The following is a 23,129-nucleotide window of genomic DNA, read 5'->3' as shown; positions in this document are numbered from 1 at the left end:
GAACAGCCGTTCGTCCACCGCACACCCACTCGCCCCACCTTCCTCAGGTGCCAGTGCTTCCGTTGCGAATGGATCACAAGACAGTTCTCACCGCTGCAGACTCTGTGCAACTACCCCACTCGCATGTCTCGCAAACAAATGCCATCCGGTTCTGCTTCTCGCAAACAAATCCCATCCGGCGCAGCTTCTCCGTTCCAAATCCTAAGTGCATCCGCCGCACGGGACCCTTGGAAGCTGCAGAATTGTCGCTCGTCGCGTGGTCCTCTAGTGGTTCCTATATAACAGGCTTCTTCCCTGTCCCGATCGAAAGACTACCGGGTCCTGTCGGTTCCATGCGTCTTCGGGAATCTAGACGTACGAAGTAAAAGCAAAACCCGGACCCCTCGCACGCGCGTAGCGTCCCCACTCGCCGGCCGATAAGAAGAACCTTCTCTCCTCCAGCTTTCGCTGGAACCCATACGTGTTATAACCTTCGCTCGAACCTCTTCTTCCTGCAGTACCCCTCCGCTCTGCTCGAAGACCTCGACTTCGACTTCCTCATCACCCAAACGCAAAGATGGGCTCCCTTTCCGATCCGGCTGCGGGTGCGCTCGTGTATGTCACGTATGCGGTCTTCCTGTGAGTACTTCCTACCATCCTGTCACGTCCGTCCAGCGAAGCCGGGGCGCGTTGCTAACTGGCGTCTTCGCAGTGTGATGGGCTGTTACATCGCCTGGCGGTATCGCGGGCAGTCGAAATCCGAGTTCCTGCACTCCAACCGCACACAAACTGGTTTGAATCCTGCTGCTACTGCACTTTCCTTTCTGCGAAAGTAGGATTGCATTGCTGACTGGAGTCATTCGCAGCGGTCCCTTTGGCACTCAACTTCGTCGCTTCCGGTGAGTGCTATCAATATGCTACACGATAGCGGCAACACGTACGGCACACCCTACCGTATACACAGTGCACCCATGAGTCAAGTCTGTGACGAGGTTCGTATTAAACTTTTGATGCTGTCTCTCCCGAACACGGTTTTCGGGAGGGGCGGCTGTGGTTTCACTACGGGCGCTTGGGGGATGAAGCAGACTGCTCCTCGGCCATCTCGTGAGAGAAGGCCAGGCTACATCTTTGGAAACCCTCAGGCTGAGATTGTACCGTCTGCACCCGAACAAGTTAAGACTTGCGTGGGAAACGTGTTGCCGCTTTGCGCCCCTCCTCCCTTCCCCCCGTGAATCTTCCTCGTGGCTGTGAGCCGGTGTATTGACGCGAATGATAGCCATGGGTTCCTCGATCCTTTTCTCGTACCCCGAGATCGCGACTATTGCCGGTGTCCAGGGCTCCATCACTTATGCGGCTTGCTCGGCGCTGCCGTTGATGATCTTCCCCGTCCTGGCGCCCATCATCAGAAGGAAGCTGCCCGAGGGCTTCATCTTGACCATGTGGGTCCGTGAACGGTTCGGCGTGGTTGCAAGCTTGTATCTCAGCTTCTTGACGTGAGTGTTCCGAGGTGTTGGTTGATGGCGGGCCGAGGGTCGCTATTCTAGACGGCCGACCTTGGCCGCTGGTCGGGTTTGGCGATAAGATCTCCGGAAGACGGGCTGATTTGTATAGTGTCGCGACGATGTTCTTGTACATGGTTGCCGAATTGTCCGCCCTGGGACAGGTCATCGAGACATTGACTGGGCTCAAGGGACTTCCAGTGATCATTGTGGAGGTGGTTGTGACCACCATTTATACCGGTATGAATACCATTCACAATCGCATGTAGCGGGTGCTGACATCGCACGCAGCTCTGGGAGGGTTCAAGGTCTCCTTTATCACAGACAACATCCAAGGAGCCATGATCGGTCTCCTGATCATCATTTGCGCGATTGCCGTCGGCACCTCGGTGACCATCGACACCGCCTTGATCGCCCCTTCCGGCCTGCTCGAGCAGAGCAAACTCGGCTACCAGCTGATCTTCATCCTCCTGATTGGAATCGTCTTCAGCGACATGTTCCTGTCGAACTTTTGGATGCGCGCCTTCGCCTCCAAGACGGATAAGGACCTGTGGATCGGCTGCGGCCTCGCTTCGCTTGCGGTCTTCATCATCCTGCTCCTCGTCAGCTCGACCGGATTCATCGCCGCCTGGGCGGGTGTCTGGACCCCGGATGTGTACGGAGGACTGGCGTTCTTCTTACTGCTGGGGAAGTTGCCTGCGTGGGTTGTAGGCTTCGTCGTGGTCATGGTCGTAGCGCTCAGCTGTGCCGGTACGCCCCACGTTCCAATCATTCCATGCTCTTGCTGACCCCTGCAGTCTTCGACTCCCTCCAATCCGCCATGGTCTCGACGATATCCAACGATGTTTTCCGCAGCAAGCTACCCTTCATCTACATCCGTGTCCTTGTGGCACTGATCACGATCCCGGTCATCATAATCGCCGTCAAGAAGCCCAGCATCCTGCAGATCTTCCTGATCTCCAACATCGTCGCGACCGCCACCCTCCCGTCGATCCTTCTCGGGCTCAGCGAGCGATTCTACTTCCTCAACGGCTTCGACGTCATCTGCGGCGGCCTGGGCGGAATGCTTAGCGTGTTCATCTTCGGCTCGATCTATTACGGAGATGCGCACCAGGGTGCGGAGCTGATGATCCTGAAGAAGGGACTGTATGGGGATGACTGGAGCGCTTTCGGTTCGTACTCCCCTGAATGAGGCGGGAATGAGGCGGGAATTGAACTGAACTGAGCTGACATGGTGGAAATAGGTGTTTTCCTGGTCGCGCCTCTCGGATCGTTGATCTTCCTCACTTTGGCGTATGGCCTCAGGCTTTCCGCAACTTGGGTCTTCTGCAAAGCCACCGGCCGCCCGTTCCGCGCCCTCGACCGCCCGGTGGGGCCTCCGCCAGACGCGAAGATTTAGGAGGCGGTGCGTTCCTGCCGGAGACGACGATGGGGATGGCGGGGGCAGTTGCGTGAAGGAGGACTTTTGATATGAGTTGATGCGGTTGATGTGGTGGAAAAGATGTACTACTTGTCATATGGGACCTAATTTATCTGTGAATGCTTAAGAGGCGATTTTTTCCATAGCCTACTGGATGAAATTGAGAGCCATTGTTTGAGATTGCCCCGAGTGCATTGCAGTCGTCCGCTACATCCGTGGTTCTCCGCTGCAGCACGCCCGTTACGAACAGCTACAGCGACGGCTTTCATCTGTGACCTACGACTGCACCAAAATCGTCCCCAACCCTCCTTCTGCCCGTCGATTCCTATCCCCACCACTGTCCCTCTCCCTCTTCCAATCCGTCAATCTACTCGAACTTCCATCACTTCCATTACTACCGCTATATCTCTACATCACTACATCTCTACATCTCCGAACACCGACACCCGCTTCCACAAAGCCGTACTCACACCCTCCATCACACCGTGATCCGTACCCACCACCGGCCTTTGTCAAAGCACTATCGAGTTCCCTCCTCGTCCACCTCGACTCTTCCTCACCACTGTAGTTTCTGCTCCACGGCAATATATACACTCAATCTCTTCATCTGACCACTCATTCACCGCACGAGCAAGTCCCCAGTACTCTCCAGTAATCTCCAGTATCCAAGCTGCTAACTGACTCCCTGCTCTCCCCAGTCCTCCTACGGCTCGACTCTCTGCTCCACCACCGTAACCTCTGCTCCAAAGCAATATCTTCACTCCACCTCTTCATCTTACCACTCAATTACCGCTCGTAAGTCCCCAGCACTCCCCAATATTCCAGCCGTGAACTGACTGTCCTGTCCTCCGCAGTCCTCCTCCTCCACCACTACCACTACCAGCAACAGCAGCAACATCAACAGTAATGATCACCCCCTTCCGGCGCCCCTCCACCTCGGACTGGCCTCGGGAATCTGCATCCGGACCCGCACCCACATCCGCACCCGCCCCGGAAGCAGCCCCAGCCTCACCCCCAGCCTCACCCCCAGCCTCACCCCCAGCCTCACTCCCAGCCTCACCCCCGGCCGCCCCTACCACCGCCACCGCCGCCGCCGCCGCAACATCGCGGCTGCCGTACCTCCCCATCCCCCAGCGGCCCTCATCTCTCACCAGCCGCCCCAACCGTCCGATCCAGTCCCCCGGCCCGCCCCCCACCACGCCGATCTCGCCATCGCCCGTCTCGCTCGGCCCTGTGCCCGACGAGAATGATAACGCGGACGTGCCGCATCTGGATCTGGATGATATCGGCCCGTGGATTGATGATGTGCAGGATAACAGGGATAATAATGGGATGGGATTGGGGGGAACGGGAATGGGGGGAATGGGAATGGGCCGGTCTTATGGAGGCGGCAGTAGGCTCCGTGCAGTACTGCTGCTCACGCAGGGGGTCGACGTGGTGGGGAGGTGGGTTTGGGGGTGGGGTTGGAGGGTGGGTGGAACGTTGGCTGGAAGGTTTGCTGAGAGGTTTGGATGGGTGCCGGGCGGGCTGAGAGTGTTGGGCGCGAACAAGTGGGCGGGTTGGGCGTTCCCCGGAGTGAGGAGTTTGTGGGGGTGGGCAAGCAGCGAGGTCCAGGACCACCAGAAGGACTTGGAAGAGGAAAAGGCTGGACGAGTTGGTCGTAGAGGAGAGGCGGCCGCGGTTGTGGATGATGATGGCCTGGATTGAGGCGTGAGATCATGGCTTGCTTGGTCGTGAGTGAATGGGAACTGGAAGGAAAAGAAAGTGAGGTTGCAGCTTGCTTGCTTGCTCGTGGGTGAATGGGAATTGGAAGAAGAAAAAAACAGTGAGGTTGCGGCTTGTTTGCTCGTGAGGTAATGGGAATCGGAAGAAGAAAAGAAAAAACGAAAAAAAATACGCGCTTGATTTGATGGGATGTTTGTTTCCCCCTCTGGAAAAATGGTTGGGGGTCTGCCTGCTGTACTGCTATACTGGATGGATTCTGCCAAGTATCTTTTTCCTGGACGGGCTTAATGCGAAGTGGATTGAAAGCAATGTGGATCGTTTTGAGCGAAGTGGATCGTACAGTTGATGCGCGGAATTGGGGAGCGGATGTAGTTTTATGAAATTAGGTATCGCTTCTCGTCACGATGAACTCAGTTCTGTGGATCATTGAGACTCGTGAGTGCTGGTTTAACTGTTATTGCTTAGGAAATGGTAGAGGTGGACATGGCGATTTGCTTGTATTCTTAATAGCGATGCTACACGCAATTCAACATGTTGTGTAGCTCGTGGGTCTCTCCGTGTGTATATATGCATACCTCTGTTCCAAGAGGGCAGACGATTCGGTTCTGAACGACTGGGACGGTCCGCCGAATGATAGTCTTAGACTATCACTCGGCATTCGATGCTGAAGGTTTGTTGGAATTGAGAGAAGAGCTTGTCTTGATTGACGTCTTGATACGAGAAAGATGAGAAAGAACACTGCTTATAAAGGAAAAGAGCTCTTGTAGGCAACGAGGAAGCCGGGCCTCAGGCAGAGGATGCGGCGATTGCCGTCGCCGGACTGGAGTCTGGGTTGGAAGCTTGAAGGCTTAAAGAGGCTGACGGTGATGAGAAGCTATGGACAATGCTAAGCAACTACGAAGAAAATGAGCGCAGTATGCAAAAGGACAGTGGCAAGTAGCAGTGACACCGGAACAGGCAATAAGACGCATAATATCAACATTGTTGTTGAGTTATCACTCGCCGGTTTTCTTCGGGCCGATGAAGACGTAGCCGTGAAAGACGTAGCTAGCGAGGGGTTGGAACGAGCGCCGAGGAAGCAGTATGAAAGAGCGGCGGAGAGCGTCACGGGCAGGACGGGGTGTCGAAGTTGGGGAACGGGGGGATTATGGCATGTCCTGACGACTTGCCCTGGTGGGGGAGCCACCAGCCTCAGCGGACTGATCGAGGTCGAATTGGACAGTGGACGGGAACCGGTGGGCGAATACCGCCACAGTCTGTATAGGTCGCAAGTACTATAATCAACGATTAAACGAAAAAGCCACAGAAATATATGACCGAAATCTCAAGGCTCGAAATGCCTATCGATGGGTGCTGGGTGATAGGTGATGAATTGTTGTGGTCGATAACCGATCCAACGATCCCATGCACCGGTATCAACGTTGCTGGTTAGAGCACCAGTATTCCTCAATCCCGAGTATTTGCACATCCGCTCTCCGCTCTCCGATCTGTGAGCGGCGAGCGGCGAGGGAGGGAGAGCGGAAGGGAGAGCGGGAGGATAAGCGAGAAACTTCAAACAAGGGACGCAAAGCCGATGTAGCGAATCCTTCATGCCATTCCCGTGGGCTTCAAGCTTGAGTGAACAGGATTGGACTGGATGTACTGAAATTGCGGCGAACAGTGAAGCGGAAACAGAACCGGAAACGAATACGAGACCGAAATGTCTCAGCCACGATAGAGCCACGATGTGGCTTGTGAAGCGGCGGCAGGTGGTGGCTGGTGCTCGCAAGGTCGTTATTTCCTCGGTCTGACTCTGAATGAATAAACTCGGTATTGATTGTACAGACCAGATCGATCATTTTGAGTGTTATCGTGAACGGGAGTCCAGGAATCGAAGCCTGAAACAGAATGGCGAAGCAGACAGTGGTACAGCGCTGTGCCGCCACGCGCAGGTCAGTTAGATGCAGGGCAGCCACACAAACAACTCTCAGGAACTCGTCAGCTCGCCGGTTCGGTGAGGCCATTCTACCACTTCCAATAAACAACGCCAAATATCTTTCCAAGAACCAAACAAACCATCAAGGAACACAATCAATGACGCATCGCATCCTCCGATCACGGCGATCCTGTCGCTCATCTGGTCATGTTTCCTCACCGACGGTCCGGGAAGCCCCATGCAAGCCGGGCAGGTGCGGTGTCAGCCAGGACAGGAGATGGCATGATATCAGTGCAGTGCAGTCAGCGAGCCGTGCCGCCTCGTCCTCGTCCTTGTCCGCCGATCACCACCACCACCGTTCCCTTCATGGTTCCCTTGCTTTACTCCCGCCATGACGCACACATCCATCCATCCATGCATTCATCCATCCATCCATCCATCCATCCATCCGCGCACGGGTCAGGTGAGGCCACTGACTATGAAGCATCGAATCTTCAATATCAAACATATCAAACATCTTTGCGCGTGTGCATTGGAAGCAAGCTTGCTTGCACGCATGATACTTACAAACCCCCCTCCTTCTTCTCCTTCTCGTCCTCCTCCTCCTCGTCCCTTCATTCTTTCGAACAAACAAAAAAGAAAGGAAAAGAGTACAGTGCAGAGTACACAGAATACACAGAATCGGACGGAAAAAAAGACGGGGACCATTTAGTGTGTCGATAATAATGTGCAGAGAAAACATCGTTCAGGTAAGGACAGACAGGCAGCAGGCAGCAACAGCAGCAGTAGTAGTACCGGTACGACAGAAGCGAAGTTTAGATAGATGAAACGCCCCCCAGACCCCAAATCCCGCAAGACAAGAAAATGAATACGAAAGGAAAGGAAAGGAAAAGAAGGTGGGGACGACTCATTTGTCGTCCGGTTTTGGCTCGAGGCTCGACTGTGGCGGAGGAGTCAGTCGATTAGTCAGTCAGTCAGTGGTGCGGTGGAAGAGGGGGTTGACTCACTTGATTTCCATTGTAGTACCGCCTCTCGGAATCTTCGTTTTGACTTCCCAGCGTCCTGACATTGCTCTCCGCTGTGCCCACGCGTCTTCCCTCACGCCGCGGCGGTGGCGGCGGTGGCTGCTCGACCGTCCTGGAGGCGAACGGTGCCAAGCTCCATACCGCATTCACAGCCCCGGAGATCATAGCATATGCGTTCGAAAGGACACCATGAACACCGTAGCCGCTCTTCGCCATCGACGAGTTATTGTATGCCTCCGCGATAGCCGACTGTGTGGGCACGAGCACGAGCGTGGCCGACCGCTTGAACAGGTGTGACAGGGTTTCACTCTCGTCCGAGATGGTCAGTGGCCGGTTGCGCGCGGGGCCGAGGATCTCCATGAAGTTGTAAGGACGGTCGCCGTCAGAACGGTTCTGTAGATCCTCCGTCAGCGGTGGTATCGATGGGGTCGTCCGAGAGCGAATACCTTCTCTATCCATGCCCTTACGTCCACGCCCAACGTAGCCTCCGGGGGGAAACGAAATTTAACGTTCGAGCCGTCCGTGAGACGGAACGATAAAGCCACGTCGCCCTTGCCGCTATCGCCGCTGCTCCCAGTGGCGACCACCACTTCTGGGAATCGTGGCCGGAGCTGTTCCGTGATCACGACACTCTCTCGTCGCTCCTTGTCACGGAGTCGGCGCTCGGCTTTGTCGTACTCGAGCAGCTGCAAGATGCGCTGTCTCTCGGCTTGCTCGGCTACCTTCTTGAGTCGTTGCTGCTCACCGAAACTTGGGCGAACGCTGCCGCGACGGCCGGAGGACATGGCTTCGGCGGCAGCACTTGCGGCCGCAGCATCGTTGGTAGCGACGGTGTTTGTGGTGGTAGGAGGAGCTGTGGGGCTGCTCGGATAGGACGCGGGGGTTCCTCGCGGAGACTCTGGGCGGTCAATTGAGTTTGCGATGTTTGTAGGAGTCGCGTTGTAATTGACGGCAGGAGGAGGCGACTGCGGGTAAGGTAGTTGTTGCTGTTGCACGTTGGCAATAGGTTGTACGGGTGCGGGTGCGGGTGCGGGGTACAGAGAGGGGCGCCTCTCCGCAATCCTGATGAGCGCGTTCTTGATGTTATGAATGAAATGTTCTCGCGAGACTCCGGCGAGCAGTGTGACGATGGTCGTACCGTCTCTACCACACATCAGCAATTGAGTCGTCGCGAGCGAAGGCTGCTCGTGGAGGAGTGCGTGCATACTTGATTATCAACAGGTTTGGCGTTTCGGCGATACCGGAGGCCTCGGCGAGGAGTTTGGCGTCGCGAGTTCCGGCTTCGAGTCGGAGGAGGATGACCTCGGCTCGCAGGAGTTCAAAGATCTACCACCAAACGAAGCCGAGGAAGTGTCAGTAAAAGGTAAACGCTCAGCGCTTTAGCGAAGCGCAGGAAGCGAGGCGTCGTGAAGCGAGCGAGGAAGCAAGTACCTCATCGTCGACCAGGTACTCCGATTCCCAGCGAGTGCTCTCCTCGCCGCCGTCCGTGACGAGGCAGACGAGGGGGAAGCATCGACGGAGCGACGTGGCTATGGCTTCTTCTGCCGTTCCGTGAAAGAAAGCGCTTGCGTTCGGGGGGTCTGTAGTCGCCATTCGTAGGGGAGAGCTGTTGGGGTGGGGGAAGGGGACGTGCGGATTGCGAGAGGAATGTAGAATGTAAGGGGGAGGGGCGGAGGCAGCGGCTAGGTATTTGGGAGCGGGTGTAGTTTGAAGTAGCGGGAGGGCGCAAGTCGGGGGAGGAAGTCGGTGCTGACTATATCGCCATCACGGAGGGGAGCGTTGAGGGTGGGGAGTGGTGGTGGAGGTTGGTGGTTGTGGTTGGTGGTTGGTGGTTGTAGCGGTGGATGTGGAGTTCGCGGATTGGGATCGCTTTGAGTGGTGGACGATGGATGGGGATGATGGGGTTCGGATAGGCTTACAGAGTTGGCTACTGCATAAAGCCGCGGCCGCACACCTGGCTTTATAACGACAACAACTAGCAGCGAAAGGGATAGCCGACGGATAAGTCATGAAGGCGCATCGTATGGAAGAAGTTATTTACTTTTTTGCTGTTATTCGAACGACGAACGAGCATCCGCCTCTCACTGCGCAACACAGCTCGGACACGGACGGGAATCAATGAATGGGAGAGAGGCGCAATTCAGCGACGGCGATGCACGGGAACTAGCGATGGTGACAGTGGGCGAGTCGAGCACGCACGGTGAGTTAGGTATAACTACTACTTATGCAAAACCCGCGTGCATGCAGTTCGGACAACGCAGAAGAAGAATGCGCACGGTGCGAGAGAGTGGCAAAGAGCGACACGACATGGGCAGAAGAAGAAGAAGGTGAAGCAGAAGATGATGACGAAGAACACTCGTCGCAGCGGATGTCTGCGCTACTCTGCGCTGCAGAATGCCATTGCACTCAGTCGGATTGGCCGGAGCTCGAGGAAGCAAAGAAGAAGCGGTGCAAGGCGCAGACCGAGGGCGCATCTCCATCTCTGAGGACATCACGGCCCAGCCACGGAACAGAACAGGGCGCGCAAGGGACGTCGAATCTGCCGGGTATGCGACCCACTCTGGACCGGAAACACGCGACGACGGACTGGCGAACAAGGGAAACAAGCAAGTGCTCCCGCCCGCCACTGTTTCAGCGCATCGCTCCGCACCGCCCCCACCAACGGCCCCCACCCGCTGTTTACGCACAGCCTCAGCACGTCCCGCTTAAACCATCGCGATCCGGCCGCTCGATAACATCACCCACAAACAAGCCGGTCGCGTTTCAATCCGGCAGCACCGTGCGGGAACGCGCGTGTTTCCTTCCCCTGAGCACCGTTGAACCCTTCAACCCACGTGGGAGCTTGCAAACGGATCCATCGCATCGAACGCGCAACGCTTCGGGGCCACGATGGCGACGGCGATTATATTTCGCCGCGTTATCCAACGAAACCACTTCTTCCCATCGACTCCGTATGCTCTCGATCTCAACTCACTTTGTAATGCTCTTTATTCGGCCGTAGAGATACACCACCACGCTCCATTGACATAAGTACTCCTCCAAACGCCTCATCAACCCCCACCATCCGTGAATCCCCAGACAACCACCTCATCCTCGCCAGTCCTCGCCAGTCCCCGCAGGCCGCAGGACGTGGGGCAGCCCGTTAGTCGTGATCCCGTCCGTGCTCTTGGTGCAGGAATGTCGATAACCGGTCGCGCCAAACATCCATCTCCTGACGAATCTGCAAGATCGCGCTCGCGCACGGTCATGATCGATTCGTTTGTTTGTTTGTGGGGGGACCCGTCGCAGCCGCCCGGCCGGCCGACCGACTCGCTCGCTTCGCCTCGCCGGAGCCCTATCCGATATCTATCATGACTATCACCATTAGCAAACCTCCGCATGTCGCCGATCTTCACGCGATGAAGTGAGACGATTGAAACTGAACGGCCACCCACCGCTGCTGCTCTTCATTCACACGCAATTTGGATTCTCATGGATAAATTTGTGTTTCATCTCGCGTGCCTTTTGCCTTTTGCCATCGTAGGACTGTCCGTAATCGCCGTCGATAAGCCCGTAGTCAAAGGTTTAGAGAGAGTGTGGTGATGCTGCAAGTCGTGCTTCCGTGACAACCGTCAAACGCGAGCTCCGAACACGCGACAGCTGGGAGCCAAGACATCAAACCTTTACGTCATTGCAGCGAGTGCCGCTTGGTGAGGCATCGTGGCCTTCTGTGGCTTCGTGTGGCTCATGATAGCGTTCCTTGGCGGAAAGTGGCTTTCGGCGCCTAACGGTGGCGCTGTGGCTTCGTGTGGCTTTGTGGCGCATACAACAGATCATAACCGATCAATTGTCTCGCAGGTTATTTCTGCAGAGGTTGTATGAATTCCATCTCATTGTGGGAGCTGCGGCCGCTCATTCATGGCTTTTTACTGTGTAAGGGAGGAAGCCAGAGCTAACACTAGAGAATACCTAGAAATCCTAATGTCCTGGTGGCTTTCCGCTACACGTCCGGGAGGTTGCAAAGTTTATGGCAGTGCATGAGCACGCGGAGTAAAACCGTAGAAGTTCTACACAGCGGTATCCCTCGATGTCCTGACTTGGTTGTTGCTATCCTCGTAGGTACCATCTATTATCGTCTCCACCTGGTACTTTTAAAGCCCTCGGTGATACGAGAGAAAACGAGTCATCTTGCTGCTTCAGAGGTTATGAACGAGCGCCTACAAGCTATGAGAATACTGAAGCTATGCCGGAGATCTAGGTAGCCAGCAGGAATTTACCCACTGATACAGGTGGGTTCGAGTACGCTCGAATGCTTTTTATATCACTCGATGATACCCAATCTGCCTCGACCCATATTGATTTCGCTAGTTTATCTGCTGGCGCCCTAGACTTTCTATGTTCTCTTTTCGCCGCCTGAAACCGTGATAATCCCCCCAACTTCCAACTCTTACCTCTTCTTCTTCACCTCACCTACCCACGAAAGCATCACTCACACGAAACAATAAGTCCTCCGTTTCTAAACAACCACACCACACCCCCAACAAATCAACCTTACGTCTCAAACAACACCAACCAACATCAAGATGATTTCGAACCCCTCCGAGCTCGCCAATCGTGTCTGCATGTGCGGCTGCGGCGGCCCCAAGAAGTGCGCCTGCGGCGAGGGCTGCGGCTGCGGAAGCTGCCTGCCTTGCGTACGTCACCACCCACCCATAACCGACTACTACATAGGACCATGCTGACAGTGGTGACTACCCAGGGCGACAAGGGCGACAAGGGTGACATGGGCGAGACGAAGTAGGCCTCACGGCTGAAGCACACGACCTGGGGAGATGGGAGATGGGGGGTTCGCTGAAGTTTTCCTGGCTATTTGGTCTCTTTGTTTTCGGAGGGGTATAGGCATGGGGGAGCTGGTGTAACTGTGCGATCGAATTGGAATTGCGGTTTCGTTATATACTGTGTTCGCATTCGGTGACTTGCCACGTATTTTTCTGTAACGACCCCGGTGTATCGCCCGTGTCCGCGTAGACATCACCTAGTGTTCTAAATGCATAGTCCGGCCCTAAGTCCGGACCCATGGACGGGACTGGACTATCTACATACAGTCCGTCCGGAGATGTGTGGTGGACAGACTACAGACATAGTCCACCAGAAGCGCGGATGAGACGGACTGCAATCGACACTGGTAAAAGTACAGCGAAAAACGGTAATAATGCGATATTTGTGTGAGAGTACAAGAGAGATACTTCTGCGCATTTTATCAGTGGTTGCATGTAGTGGTTGAGGGAGGTAAGTGAAGTATGAATATAGTACCTGAGTGCACTGGATGAAACATGAAGATCACGCCGCCATTGCCGGTACTGAAAAAAGATAGTGGAGCGGCTGGGACTGGACGAAGCTCAATTGGTGGTGTAAGTGCTGAAAAGCTCATGCTGGACTACAGTCTAACCCCGTCCGGCAAACTGACGGACTACATGTAGCGTCTCGCTTAGGTGCAGAGGTCGTGTACGAGCACCTGGAGGTGAAGAGGATGTAGATACGATGCTGGAGACCTAACGGGAGAGGATTCACCTACAGATACAGGTTCCGCTGGGGAAATTATGTTCAAGTACACGTGAATGCTTTTCACATCACTCGTTTTCAACATGTCCGCCTCGACCCACATTGGTTTTGCTAGCGGATTTGGTGGACCCTTCTATTATCCGCTGGACGACCTAGCTTTCTATGTTCGTATTTCGCCGCTCGAATTAGTTATAAAAATACCTCTCAACTCGCAAGATCTAAACTTTCCTTCTTCACCTCACACACCAAATCATCATTAATCGAATCAACAAGTCCTCCGTTTCGATACGATCCATCCATACGATACCTCCATATCACCTCCCCAACAAATCAACCCCACGTCTCTAACACCACCAACCAACATCAAGATGATTTCAAACCCCACCGAGCTCGTCAACCGCGTCTGCATGTGCGGCTCCGGCGGCCCCAAGAAGTGCGCCTGCGGCGAGGGCTGCGGCTGTGGAGGCTACCTGCCTTGCGTACGTCACCATCCACATCTAACTGCTAAGACTATGCTGACAATGGTGACGACCCAAAGCGACGAGGGCGACGAGGGCGACAAGGGCGACAAGTGCGACAAGTGCGACATGGGTGAGACGAAGTAGGCCTCACGGCTGAAGCACACGACCTCGGGAGATGGGAGATGGGAGATGGGAGGTTCGCCGATGTTTTCCTGGCTGTTTGATCTCTTTGTTTTCGGAGGGGTTGGCAAAGTGGGGGAGCTGGCGTAACTGTGCGATCGAATTGGAATTGAAATTTCGTTGTACACTGTGTTTTCGCCTTCTGTGACTTTCTGGCTAGTATGTACTATGATACCTACTGTTTCGATCCCTGCGTATTGCCCGGGCCCGTGTGGGGACATCAATGATCATGATCCAGCGTTCTACATAGTTCGGACTCGTGGAAGGGACTGCACTACATACATCCAGTCCGTCCGGAAGTGTGAGTGAAATGGAGTACCTACCTTGTCTGCCAGTGAGGTCCAACGGAACGGACCGCATGTCGGTGAAGGAATCCTGTTTAATATCCTCGAGCATCAAGGCCGGCGAGTGATTGGCGAGTGATCGACTCAATGATCGACTCAATGAGCGACTCGTTGACCGACTCAATGATGAATGATTAACTGTGATATCATGAGGGGAGATATCATGCCACAACCTCGGAGGATGGAAATGACGGAATTTAGTTTCTTTCTTTCTCTGTATCTGTTTATATAGTACTCTCTCTGTTGCCCGTTCATTCTCATTCTCTTCTGTATCTAAGCAATAACTTCTCGATCTCTCTCGCACACTCGCTCAGATCTGCTGTGACAAAACTGCAGTCGACACTGGTACAAGTACAGCGAAAAATGGTACATAATAAGGGCGACATTTGTATAAAAGTACGGTAATAAAAGAGTGTTAGATAGAAGAAGATGTAATGGTTGATAAATGTTCTCTTGTTCTCCAGTCTTGCCGGACTGGAGGTCCTCTATACACAGAATCTGGACTCTGAAGTCCCTCCCATAGGTCTTGGTACAGCATACAGATGACGGCGCGCGCCCATACATTCTCTACCAAAATTATTGCTGTCTGCAAACATTACTGCCTTCCGCCAACATTGCTGCCTTGCGCCAATATTACTTCCGTCTGCAAACATTGCAGCCTTCCGCCAACATTGCAGCCGGCGGCCAACATTGCAGTCGGCGGCCTACATTGCAGTCGGCGGCCAACATTGCAGTCGGCGGTCAACATTTCTGTTGTCTGCCAGAATTGCTGCGACCGTCTGGGAGACATCCCGGACGCCCAACTCTTTCAACATTGCTGTGGTTGTCATCAACCGCTTCCGGACACCCAGTTGCTGCGGCCGTTATCGACCGCTTTCGGACGCCCAAACTTTAACAACTATTACTGGAGGAAGTTCAATTTCTTGGTGCGGTAAGTGCTGAAAAGAGTGGCACTTTGTTTCACCAATGCCGGGCAATGGAGAACACTGGCATCATCCTTTGGACGGACTGGATGTAGGGTCTCTCTCTGGTGCAGAGGTCGTATACGAGCGTCGGCAACTGATGATAATGTGCAAGAGATACTGGACATCTAGCAACCGGAAGTCCACCGACTGATACAGGTTTACCCGGGGAAATTGTGTTCAAGTATGTGCCTCCGAATGCTTTCGACATCACTCGATGCGACCATATCTGCCTTGACCCGCATTGGTTTCATCAGTACACTTTACTGTCCTTCTATTATCCGTCGGCGACCTAGATTTCTTTGTTCATTTTTCGCCGCTCAAAAACAGGTATAAAATACCCCCAACTCCCAACTCCCAACTTTCCTTCTTCACCTCACCGGCTAACCAAACTATCACTCACACAAAACAACAAGTCCTCGAGTTCGATACAACCGTACAACGCTCCCAACAAATTAATCCTACGTCTCTAACAACACCAACCGGCAAGATGCTCTCCGGACCCATCGAACTCGTTGACCGCGTCTGCATGTGCGGCTGCGGCGGACCCCAGAAGTGCGGCTGCGGCGATGGTTGCGGCTGCGGAGGCTGCCTTCCTTGCGTAAGCTCCCCATTACACCCAACCCCAAACCCCAATCTACCGCTAGGAGTCGGGAAAAACGTTTGTTCGCTGACCAAATGGTTTTCTTTAATAGGGCGATGAGGCCGAGACGAAGTAGGCCTAACGGCTGAAACACACCATCTCGGACAAGGGGGGAGGTTCGGGGGGTACGATAAAGTTTTCCTGGCTGCTTGAGTTCTTTGTCTTTGGAGGGGTTGGTGGCATGGGGAATCTGACGGTGTGACTGTGGGCGATCGAATTGGAATTGAAAATTTCGTTGCACGCTGTGTTTTCGCCTTGCGTGACTTTCTGGCCACTGGCCAGTATGATTCTGTGTCGACCTCGGCGCATTGCCTGGGTCCGGGTCGACAACATCCAGTTTTCTACATACCTAGTCCGGTCTAGTACGTCCGGAGGTGGGTGTTGGACGGAATCATTCCACCAGTAACTGTAAGGATGTCCGACGGGACTGAGATATCGTATGTCTTGCTGTCTGGTCTACTGTCTGGTCTCGCCGACGAGTCTGTCTCTCAATAGCAGGTATATTATCTATATAAATATAGAAGGGCCTTCAAAGTTCAGCGTGTTCATCATTGCTCTCACAAGATTAGGTCTCACACATGAAGGGGCTGTTTGTGTGATATTCTGCAATCCCACTTCTCGGATATATTATTTCAAGCGTAGAATAACAATGATGAAATTCAGATATGAGCAGGATACGCTACATCTTGCGGAAAGGCTTTCGATACACGTGCTCGATGATTTGGCTTTTCTTTCTTCAATTGAAAACGTGATGTCACGGACACGTGCCGCGCAATGTGATGCGGCTCAGCTCAGGATAGCGCCCATCCGACAGGGGAGTCTCCGGGTCGCTCACCCCGCCCCCTGCAACGATTCACCGTCCCTCCACTTCACTTCACAACAACAAAATAGAACAAGATGAAGTCTCAAAGGTACGTTCCGCCACATCCGCATTTACCATCACGCTGCGCCGGTTTCGGCCGTCCAGCCTCGAATCAACTGTCTGACCCTTCTTCGTTCGGATATTCGGTAGGCAATCCGGGCTCGTTGACTGACAGCCATCAATAGTCGTTACGAGGGAAGCGATTAAAACTTATCGCCGTCTATCTTGAATCTTTACCGATTCATCGGGCAAGTCTAGGTGCGGTTAGCTGTGGAGTTTGGTGCGTCCCATCAATGTCCGGTCTCCTGGAATGGTTTACTAACTTCCCGCCAGGTCTACCCTTCTCCGCAGCCCGCAGTCGCAGTCATCAACGACGATGAGATGGGAGCTGAGTCTACCGTTGACGCCGGATGAAGCGACCGTTGGCCGGAACCTGTTCGAGATACGTGAAGCACGGCAATTAGCAAGGTGAAGTGCTATGGCTTGTGAAGTGAGGTAACTACTGATGCTGTGAATAGGTGTACCCCCTTCATAGTCAATAGTTGTAGCCAACTACGGTAACTGGAATGCTGTCAAAGCTGTCAGATGCCGGCGCTTCTCAATCGCCGATGATTTGGGAGGGGTGAAGATCCCTATTGCGAGAGAAACGCGGAGTCATCGCTGGCGAAGTGTGGTACGTCGAAACTTCATCTTCGAATGTATCTGTTCGTGACACTTACTAACATCTGGAAAGGTCTACCCTCCTTCGTTGCCTTGGCCGCAGATACCTGCGTAGTAGTAGTATGACTGGAGAAGCGGCTTCCAAACATTGGTGATTCCGCTGGCTAGCCTGCCTGTCTCCCAGTTAGGTGACGAATCGCATAGCGATGGGCGAGAAGCTCTGGCTGGTGAAGTGTGGTAAGTATCCTTTTTTGAATGGCCGTATTGCCAAAGGTACTAACGTTTCAGAAAGGTCTATCCTCCTTCACGGCCCATAGCTGTAGCCACATACCGTGGCATGACGGGAACACTCAGCCCTCCAAAGATGCCACACTCCGTCGGCACTCCTGAACCCGAACCTGTCAGAGTCGGTGGGGAACCACGAGGATCCAGGCAAGGAGTTATGGCCGGTGAAGTGTGGTAAATATCCTCTGCTTAGATTTCCCGTTCTTGAAGAAAACTAAAACGTCGGTAAGGTCTATCCTCCTTCACGGTACATAGTAGCCGCTATCGCTTGCAAGTACGAAACTGGAGCTCGAGCTGCTAAAGGTCTCATCATGCCGCTTCTGAGCCTCAACCTACATGAAGAACCAAATGGATGGGTGCCTGAAAGTATGGCCCGCGTACTAGTATGGTAAATATCTTTTGTTTTGAAAGCCTGTTCTTGAAGCAACCACTAATATGTCGATAAGGTCTACTCACTTTCACGGTACTTTCATAGCCGCAAACGTCTGCAAGAACAAAACTGAAACTCAAGCAGCTAAAGGACTGATGATGACGTTTCTTAAATTCTTAGCCTAAAACTATTTTAAGAACCATATGGAGAAAGGCCAAGATTGCGACCCGCGAAGTGTGGTGCGTATACTATGGTTAGGTTGCCTTTTTGCAGAAATCTAGCATCATAGTAGCCGGTGTCGATCGCAAGTACAAAACAGGAGTTCGATCAGCGGAAGGTCTCTGATGATACCGCTTGTTAGCCTAAATCTACTTGAGGATTCGCATGGGGAAAGGCCACGATTGGGACCGTCGAAGTGTGGTAAACACCCCCTGCTTGGTTTCCCGTTCGTGAAGAAAACTAACATGTCGATAAGGTCTACCCTCCTTCACGGAACGTACATCGCCGCAACCGTCGGCAAGAACAAACCTGAAGCTGAAGCAGCGGAAGGCCTGATGATGACGTTTCTTAGCCTAAAACTATTTGAAGAACAATATAGAGAAAAGCCAAGATTGGGGCCGGAGAAGTGTGGTGAGTATCCTATGCTCTGGTGGCCATTTTCAAGAATTCTAACATGTCGACAAGGTCTACCCTCCTTCACGGTTCATAGCTGCAGCTTTATTATGCAGTAGCATGGTGGGGACTCTCAGCCTGCCAAAGTTATCGGACTCTGATGGCACTGCATCGAAACACAACGGATGCTCATACGGAACGAATCGAGCACGAATACGGCCTACCTAGCTATAGGAGTTTCATAGCAAGGCCGCCTGGTACCCTGCTTAAATTAATCAGATGGTTGCGTGTCAGCACACTGTAGATGATGAGACTATCCTAAGGTTAGTCGTGCGGATATGGCTTTGCTCGAATATCGTACTGACGTTTCAGGTGATAAATATACAGCTCTGATGCAAGCTTGAGATCGCCGTTGGCTGTGAGTATCCCCGGGGGCAGTGTTATACATAGACCAGTCCCGACCAAATTTGGTCATGGTCTGGTCTGGTCGGGATAGGTCAGGCTAAGAAACAACATTTGACGTCGTAAATGCTATAACGAGCGCCAGAAACTAAGGAAAACATTGCGGCTGATAGGATTAACAGTTAACCGGACGTCGGCCGACCTAGGCCGATCGAGCCTGGTAAGGTCAGGTCGGTCAGGATATATCTCGATGTACTAAAGCCCAGGTCGGGTCTGCTTAATTTTATCCCGACCGACCAAACCGGTCGGCCAACCGGTCTGGTCTATGTCGAACACTGCCAAGTGGTGAGGGTACCGGCTCCCGGTATTCAAGGTCCGCACCGTAACAAGTGTAGTAACCTTGGGGAGTACGCTCTTTTGCTACGGTTCAAACCCAACTTTTGACATTTACGTTTTGGTTTGGGCGCGTTGGTGGTGAAGTAGGTAACAGAGTGATGGTTATATTTGCGCGGGTGAGTCGAACCACAAAATTTCAAGCACGGGTAATATGAGACACCAGATGAAGTGGCTGACATTCCAGCCATGATAAAGCTGGCCGATACTCCATGACGGAAATAACTGAGGGGTTTTAGAGGAGAGAGAATGTCCAATTTGCTCGTGGAAGAACTTTGCAGACTTCTTCACTCCATCTCACTCGAGGTTTACATGATCGACGTCGTTGGTAAGCACCTGGCCCCATCGCTTCAGGATTCACCATCTATTTGCTGGCAAGAGCTGCAGCGACGCAATCCTAAAGTTCTTAGAAACAACACATGTAGGGAGACTAGCTCTCCCGGTTCAGGAAGGGTCAGTGGCCATCGAGTCCTCAGAATGCGAGCGGGCACAGAGGGAACCCGAACAGCTAGAGGAGAGGAGAGCGCAAGACGCTATCAGCCTGGACATTGAAGGGGATATGGTGGCGGAGGGGGGGCCAAGGCTTCTGCTCTACCGACGCCACCACCCATGGCCTCTCCAGGCGAGACGAAATACTGAGAGAGGAAGGGGAATTTGTTCGAGCTTTTGTTCGAAGTTTTGTTTTTTCCTTTGTATTCCGGATGCCTAGGCGGAGCACCGGAGACTTAGAAACTTACGCCGTACAGTCCGCCTACTATGATAAATGTGGTGCAGCGGTGGCAAGGCGATGGAGATTTTATTTGACGGACGTCGCTTCGTCGTTGTGTTGTTATTATCCATCGCGGGTTGGCATGCACCACTTTACGAGGTTCAAATTCATATATCCAGCACGGAAATAACCCCGCGTGGTCCAGTGGTCTAGGCTATGCAATCGGCGAGGGGAGTTGAGGGAATTTCTCCGGTTTAAACCCGGGTGAAAGCCCTGTCAACTCTTAGGGTTTTCAAGCCCCCCACCGGGGTGATAGTTTTGGTTTTTGGGTTTTGGCAAGACGGGTAGAGCATGCGATATCACTCGGCAGAAACTACCACGTGATACACAGCTTGTGCTGGTGGCGTTGTTTTTTAGTTTGACTATCATCGCATTCGAATTTGGTAGATTAAAAATCTGCTTCAACATGGCTGTTGGCACCGACCACTGACCACGAGCTCGATACTGGTTCCCTAGTATTGCTCTCCGCCCAACAAGGAAACAACCCCCGCGTAACATAGTGGTATTAGTCTACTACCTAGGCCACGTAACTGGCGAGAGGAGCTGAGGCAAAGCTCCAGGCTCAAATCGGGTTCAAGTCCTTTGAGCTCTTGGGTTTCCAAGCCACCCACCAGGGGTGGTGATGGCTTTTGTTTTCGTCAAATATAGGAGTATTAGATCTTGATTATCGTCTGTCTTCCGCAGCGGCAGTGGGTCCTCCATATACATGTGCTATCTAGATGGCCTCCAGGCTCGTCCTGTCGGCGGGTTGCTCGTAAACCCCATCACGCCCAGGGCACCAGACGCCTAAGATCCGGTCGCCAGTCGTCCGGCACCAGATATGACTCGGACAAGCTCCGGCGCCACCTCCGGCGCCAGAACTCCACGAGCGATCGGACGTCTACATCTGACAGTTTTTGGCACGGGGGTAAGAAAGGCAGCCATCACGAGCCACTGTGGACTGTTCGATGTCGGGTTGGGCAATGTACAAGGAAATGGCGTGTGCATATTGCCATGATCTAGATAAGGCCGCACGCAGTGAATGATGAAACAAAAAAAAAGCTAGTAGGCTTTGTGTTCCATTCGGTAATCAGCCGCCGATCTACCATTCTACGTTCATTTTTCGCCGCTCGAAATAGGTTAAATATTCCCTCCACCTCCGCATTCCCAACCCTTCCTTCTTCACGTCGCCTACCTTCAAACCATCATACAACAAATCAATCGAATCCAAATCAACAAGTTCTCTATTTCGATACCTTCATACCACGCACCCAACCAACGAATGATTTCTACGTCCCTAACAACAACAATACCAACAAACAAGATGATCTCTGGACCCATCGAGCTCGTTGACCGTGTCTGCATGTGCGGATGCGGCGGCCCCAAGAGGTGCTCCTGCGGCGAGGGCGGCAGCTGCGGAGGCTGCCTGCCTTGCGTAAGTCGCCACCCCCCACCCCCCACCCAGAACCAACTGCTAGGACCCTGCTGAAAATGGTGACTACCCAGGGCGACGAGGGTGACGAGGGCGACAAAGGCAATGAGGGAGTGACGAAGTAGGCCTCACGGCTGAAGCACACGATCAGGGACAACGGGGGGAGGTTCGGGGGGTGGTTCGCTGACGTTTTCCTGACCGCTTGACTTCTTTGTTTTCTGAGGGGTTTGCGGTATGGGGGAACTGGCGTAACTGTGTGCGATCCAATTGCAATTGGTTTCACGTTGTATATGTGCCGGGTAGACTGTTCGCATTCGGTGACTTGCCAATATTATGCCTACTACTTCGACCTCGGCGTATTGCCATCTGTGTGAGCATCCTCTGGACGCATGGCATGTAGAGCAGGGTCCGATTCGGTGACCTTGCCGACCTTCCAGTTCCAATCTTGAACCATGGTCAGGCCTTCAGGGAGATTAGAGAAATGAAGAGGTGTAAGTGACTGTGAGTCGGAAAAAACACACATGCGTTCGATTGAGCTGTTCTATGTGTGTTGCGGCCGCAGAAAAACCCCGATTCGATACTTTCGTGAGAAGAAGAAGAAAAAAAAGAGGAAGAGACGAGAGTCAGAGGTGGATGAGGATTGCGGGTTCTGGGTTGTGGTTGAAGGTACGGATCTGCGTTGCGGGATGTCGATTGGTTGCAAAGTGTGAAGAGTCTGCCTATCTTTCCATTAGTCTTTGTGAAGCCTACTAATATCATGCACGCTTCATAGCATCTTACCTTTCTTATTTTCCCCAACGTCTTCTATCCACAAGGTCACCGAGTACGGTCGAAAGTGAGCAAATAGTCACCTGTTGTGCATTGCGCATTTAACATTTAACATTTGCCTTTTTGCAACACGCGTTCGTGCAAGCGACCGTTTTGCGACACAGCACTGCCCTCCCCCCCGCCTACACTACAATAGAGCGCTCACCAAGAAAAAAAAGAGCGGAAACGAGCGAAAAAGTCAGCGAAAATTGGGAGAGGATAGGCGCTAGACGAGTTTGGTGGGGTGGGAGTGGGTTAGGGTTTCACATGTCGAGACACCTGCGGCACACGCGGTAAAACTGTGCCATCACACACCACAACAAAGCGTACACCGAGACAAAAAAAACATAAAAAGAATAAGAAAAAGATTGAGAAAAAGAAGAAGAAAAAGAATGGGAAAAAGAAGAAGAAAAAGAATGGGAAAAAGAATGAGAAAACAGAGTGCACAAGAGAGGCTATTGGCTCAACAAACTATGGCAGTCGCGGAGGATTACCTTACAGTCATCGTATATCACTTGGTTTCACGCCGTGGAACTGAATCAGTCATTCGTGCTCGGTGAGTGGAGTTATTTCTTCAATTACTCTATCTGTGTGGTTGAAATGCCTCTTGCAATGCTTCCCTGATGACTTCCAGTAGTCCAAGGCCAACTTTATAATGTATGTACCAATTTGTATTCCCATGTGTATATGATATGATGCTAACTCGCTCGGGTCAACAACATCATAGTGTTTCGGTACTCCCCAATATTCATCTGACCATGATGCCTACCGATTTGACTTTCCATGGAGAATACATAGGTAGAATTCGTCTTCAGCGAGGAGATCTACTACCACTCGATAGGAGTAATGTACACTTTGGAGTTG

At 52.9% G+C, this 23,129-nt stretch overlaps 7 protein-coding genes across 7 annotated transcripts; 6 read left to right on the top strand and 1 right to left on the bottom strand.

Moving 5' to 3' along the window:
- Positions 1-855: 855 nt before the first annotated feature.
- On the top strand, positions 856-3,080 carry BZA05DRAFT_409124 (uncharacterized protein). Its single transcript, XM_051484766.1, has 5 exons — positions 856-1,472; positions 1,591-1,718; positions 1,770-2,228; positions 2,276-2,650; positions 2,723-3,080. The coding sequence occupies exons 1-5, from the start codon at positions 1,249-1,251 to the stop codon at positions 2,875-2,877; spliced, it is 1,341 nt and encodes a 446-aa protein (XP_051336029.1). The 5' UTR covers positions 856-1,248; the 3' UTR covers positions 2,878-3,080.
- Positions 3,081-3,804: 724 nt separating this feature from the next.
- BZA05DRAFT_476723 (uncharacterized protein) lies at positions 3,805-4,937 on the top strand (the record flags this gene model as incomplete). Its single annotated transcript, XM_051488268.1, has 1 exon — positions 3,805-4,937. One exon carries the CDS (start codon positions 3,805-3,807, stop codon positions 4,603-4,605), a length of 801 nt encoding a protein of 266 aa, XP_051336028.1. The 3' UTR covers positions 4,606-4,937.
- A 2,060-nt stretch (positions 4,938-6,997) lies between these two features.
- Positions 6,998-9,505, bottom strand: BZA05DRAFT_409122 (uncharacterized protein). Its single transcript, XM_051484765.1, has 5 exons — positions 8,995-9,505; positions 8,771-8,889; positions 8,010-8,706; positions 7,546-7,956; positions 6,998-7,478 (listed from the first exon to the last, which is right to left on the bottom strand). Exons 1-5 carry the CDS (start codon positions 9,154-9,156, stop codon positions 7,446-7,448), a joined length of 1,422 nt encoding a protein of 473 aa, XP_051336027.1. The 5' UTR covers positions 9,157-9,505; the 3' UTR covers positions 6,998-7,445.
- A 2,620-nt stretch (positions 9,506-12,125) lies between these two features.
- On the top strand, positions 12,126-12,343 carry BZA05DRAFT_448187 (uncharacterized protein; the record flags this gene model as incomplete). The annotated part of the gene is made up of 2 exons (XM_051487230.1): positions 12,126-12,236; positions 12,302-12,343. 2 exons carry the CDS (start codon positions 12,126-12,128, stop codon positions 12,341-12,343), a joined length of 153 nt encoding a protein of 50 aa, XP_051336026.1.
- Positions 12,344-13,472: 1,129 nt separating this feature from the next.
- On the top strand, positions 13,473-14,157 carry BZA05DRAFT_421632 (uncharacterized protein; the record flags this gene model as incomplete). The annotated part of the gene is made up of 4 exons (XM_051485739.1): positions 13,473-13,583; positions 13,614-13,695; positions 13,906-14,046; positions 14,081-14,157. The coding sequence occupies 4 exons, from the start codon at positions 13,473-13,475 to the stop codon at positions 14,155-14,157; spliced, it is 411 nt and encodes a 136-aa protein (XP_051336025.1).
- A 2,434-nt stretch (positions 14,158-16,591) lies between these two features.
- BZA05DRAFT_421631 (uncharacterized protein) lies at positions 16,592-19,091 on the top strand (the record flags this gene model as incomplete). Its single annotated transcript, XM_051485738.1, has 10 exons — positions 16,592-16,605; positions 16,890-17,002; positions 17,099-17,229; positions 17,405-17,453; positions 17,571-17,670; positions 18,081-18,110; positions 18,347-18,501; positions 18,788-18,806; positions 18,883-18,901; positions 19,068-19,091. 10 exons carry the CDS (start codon positions 16,592-16,594, stop codon positions 19,089-19,091), a joined length of 654 nt encoding a protein of 217 aa, XP_051336024.1.
- Positions 19,092-21,350: 2,259 nt separating this feature from the next.
- BZA05DRAFT_448185 (uncharacterized protein) lies at positions 21,351-21,583 on the top strand (the record flags this gene model as incomplete). Its single annotated transcript, XM_051487229.1, has 2 exons — positions 21,351-21,461; positions 21,533-21,583. The coding sequence occupies 2 exons, from the start codon at positions 21,351-21,353 to the stop codon at positions 21,581-21,583; spliced, it is 162 nt and encodes a 53-aa protein (XP_051336023.1).
- Positions 21,584-23,129: the final 1,546 nt, after the last annotated feature.

Source organism: Tricharina praecox (genome assembly GCF_024521635.1).
Source record: "Tricharina praecox strain CBS 144465 chromosome Unknown BZA05scaffold_29, whole genome shotgun sequence".
NCBI classification, from domain to species: domain Eukaryota; kingdom Fungi; phylum Ascomycota; class Pezizomycetes; order Pezizales; family Pyronemataceae; genus Tricharina; species Tricharina praecox.
The sequence above is the reverse complement of the archived record's forward strand: the minus strand, read 5'-3'. Positions and strand labels throughout refer to the sequence as shown.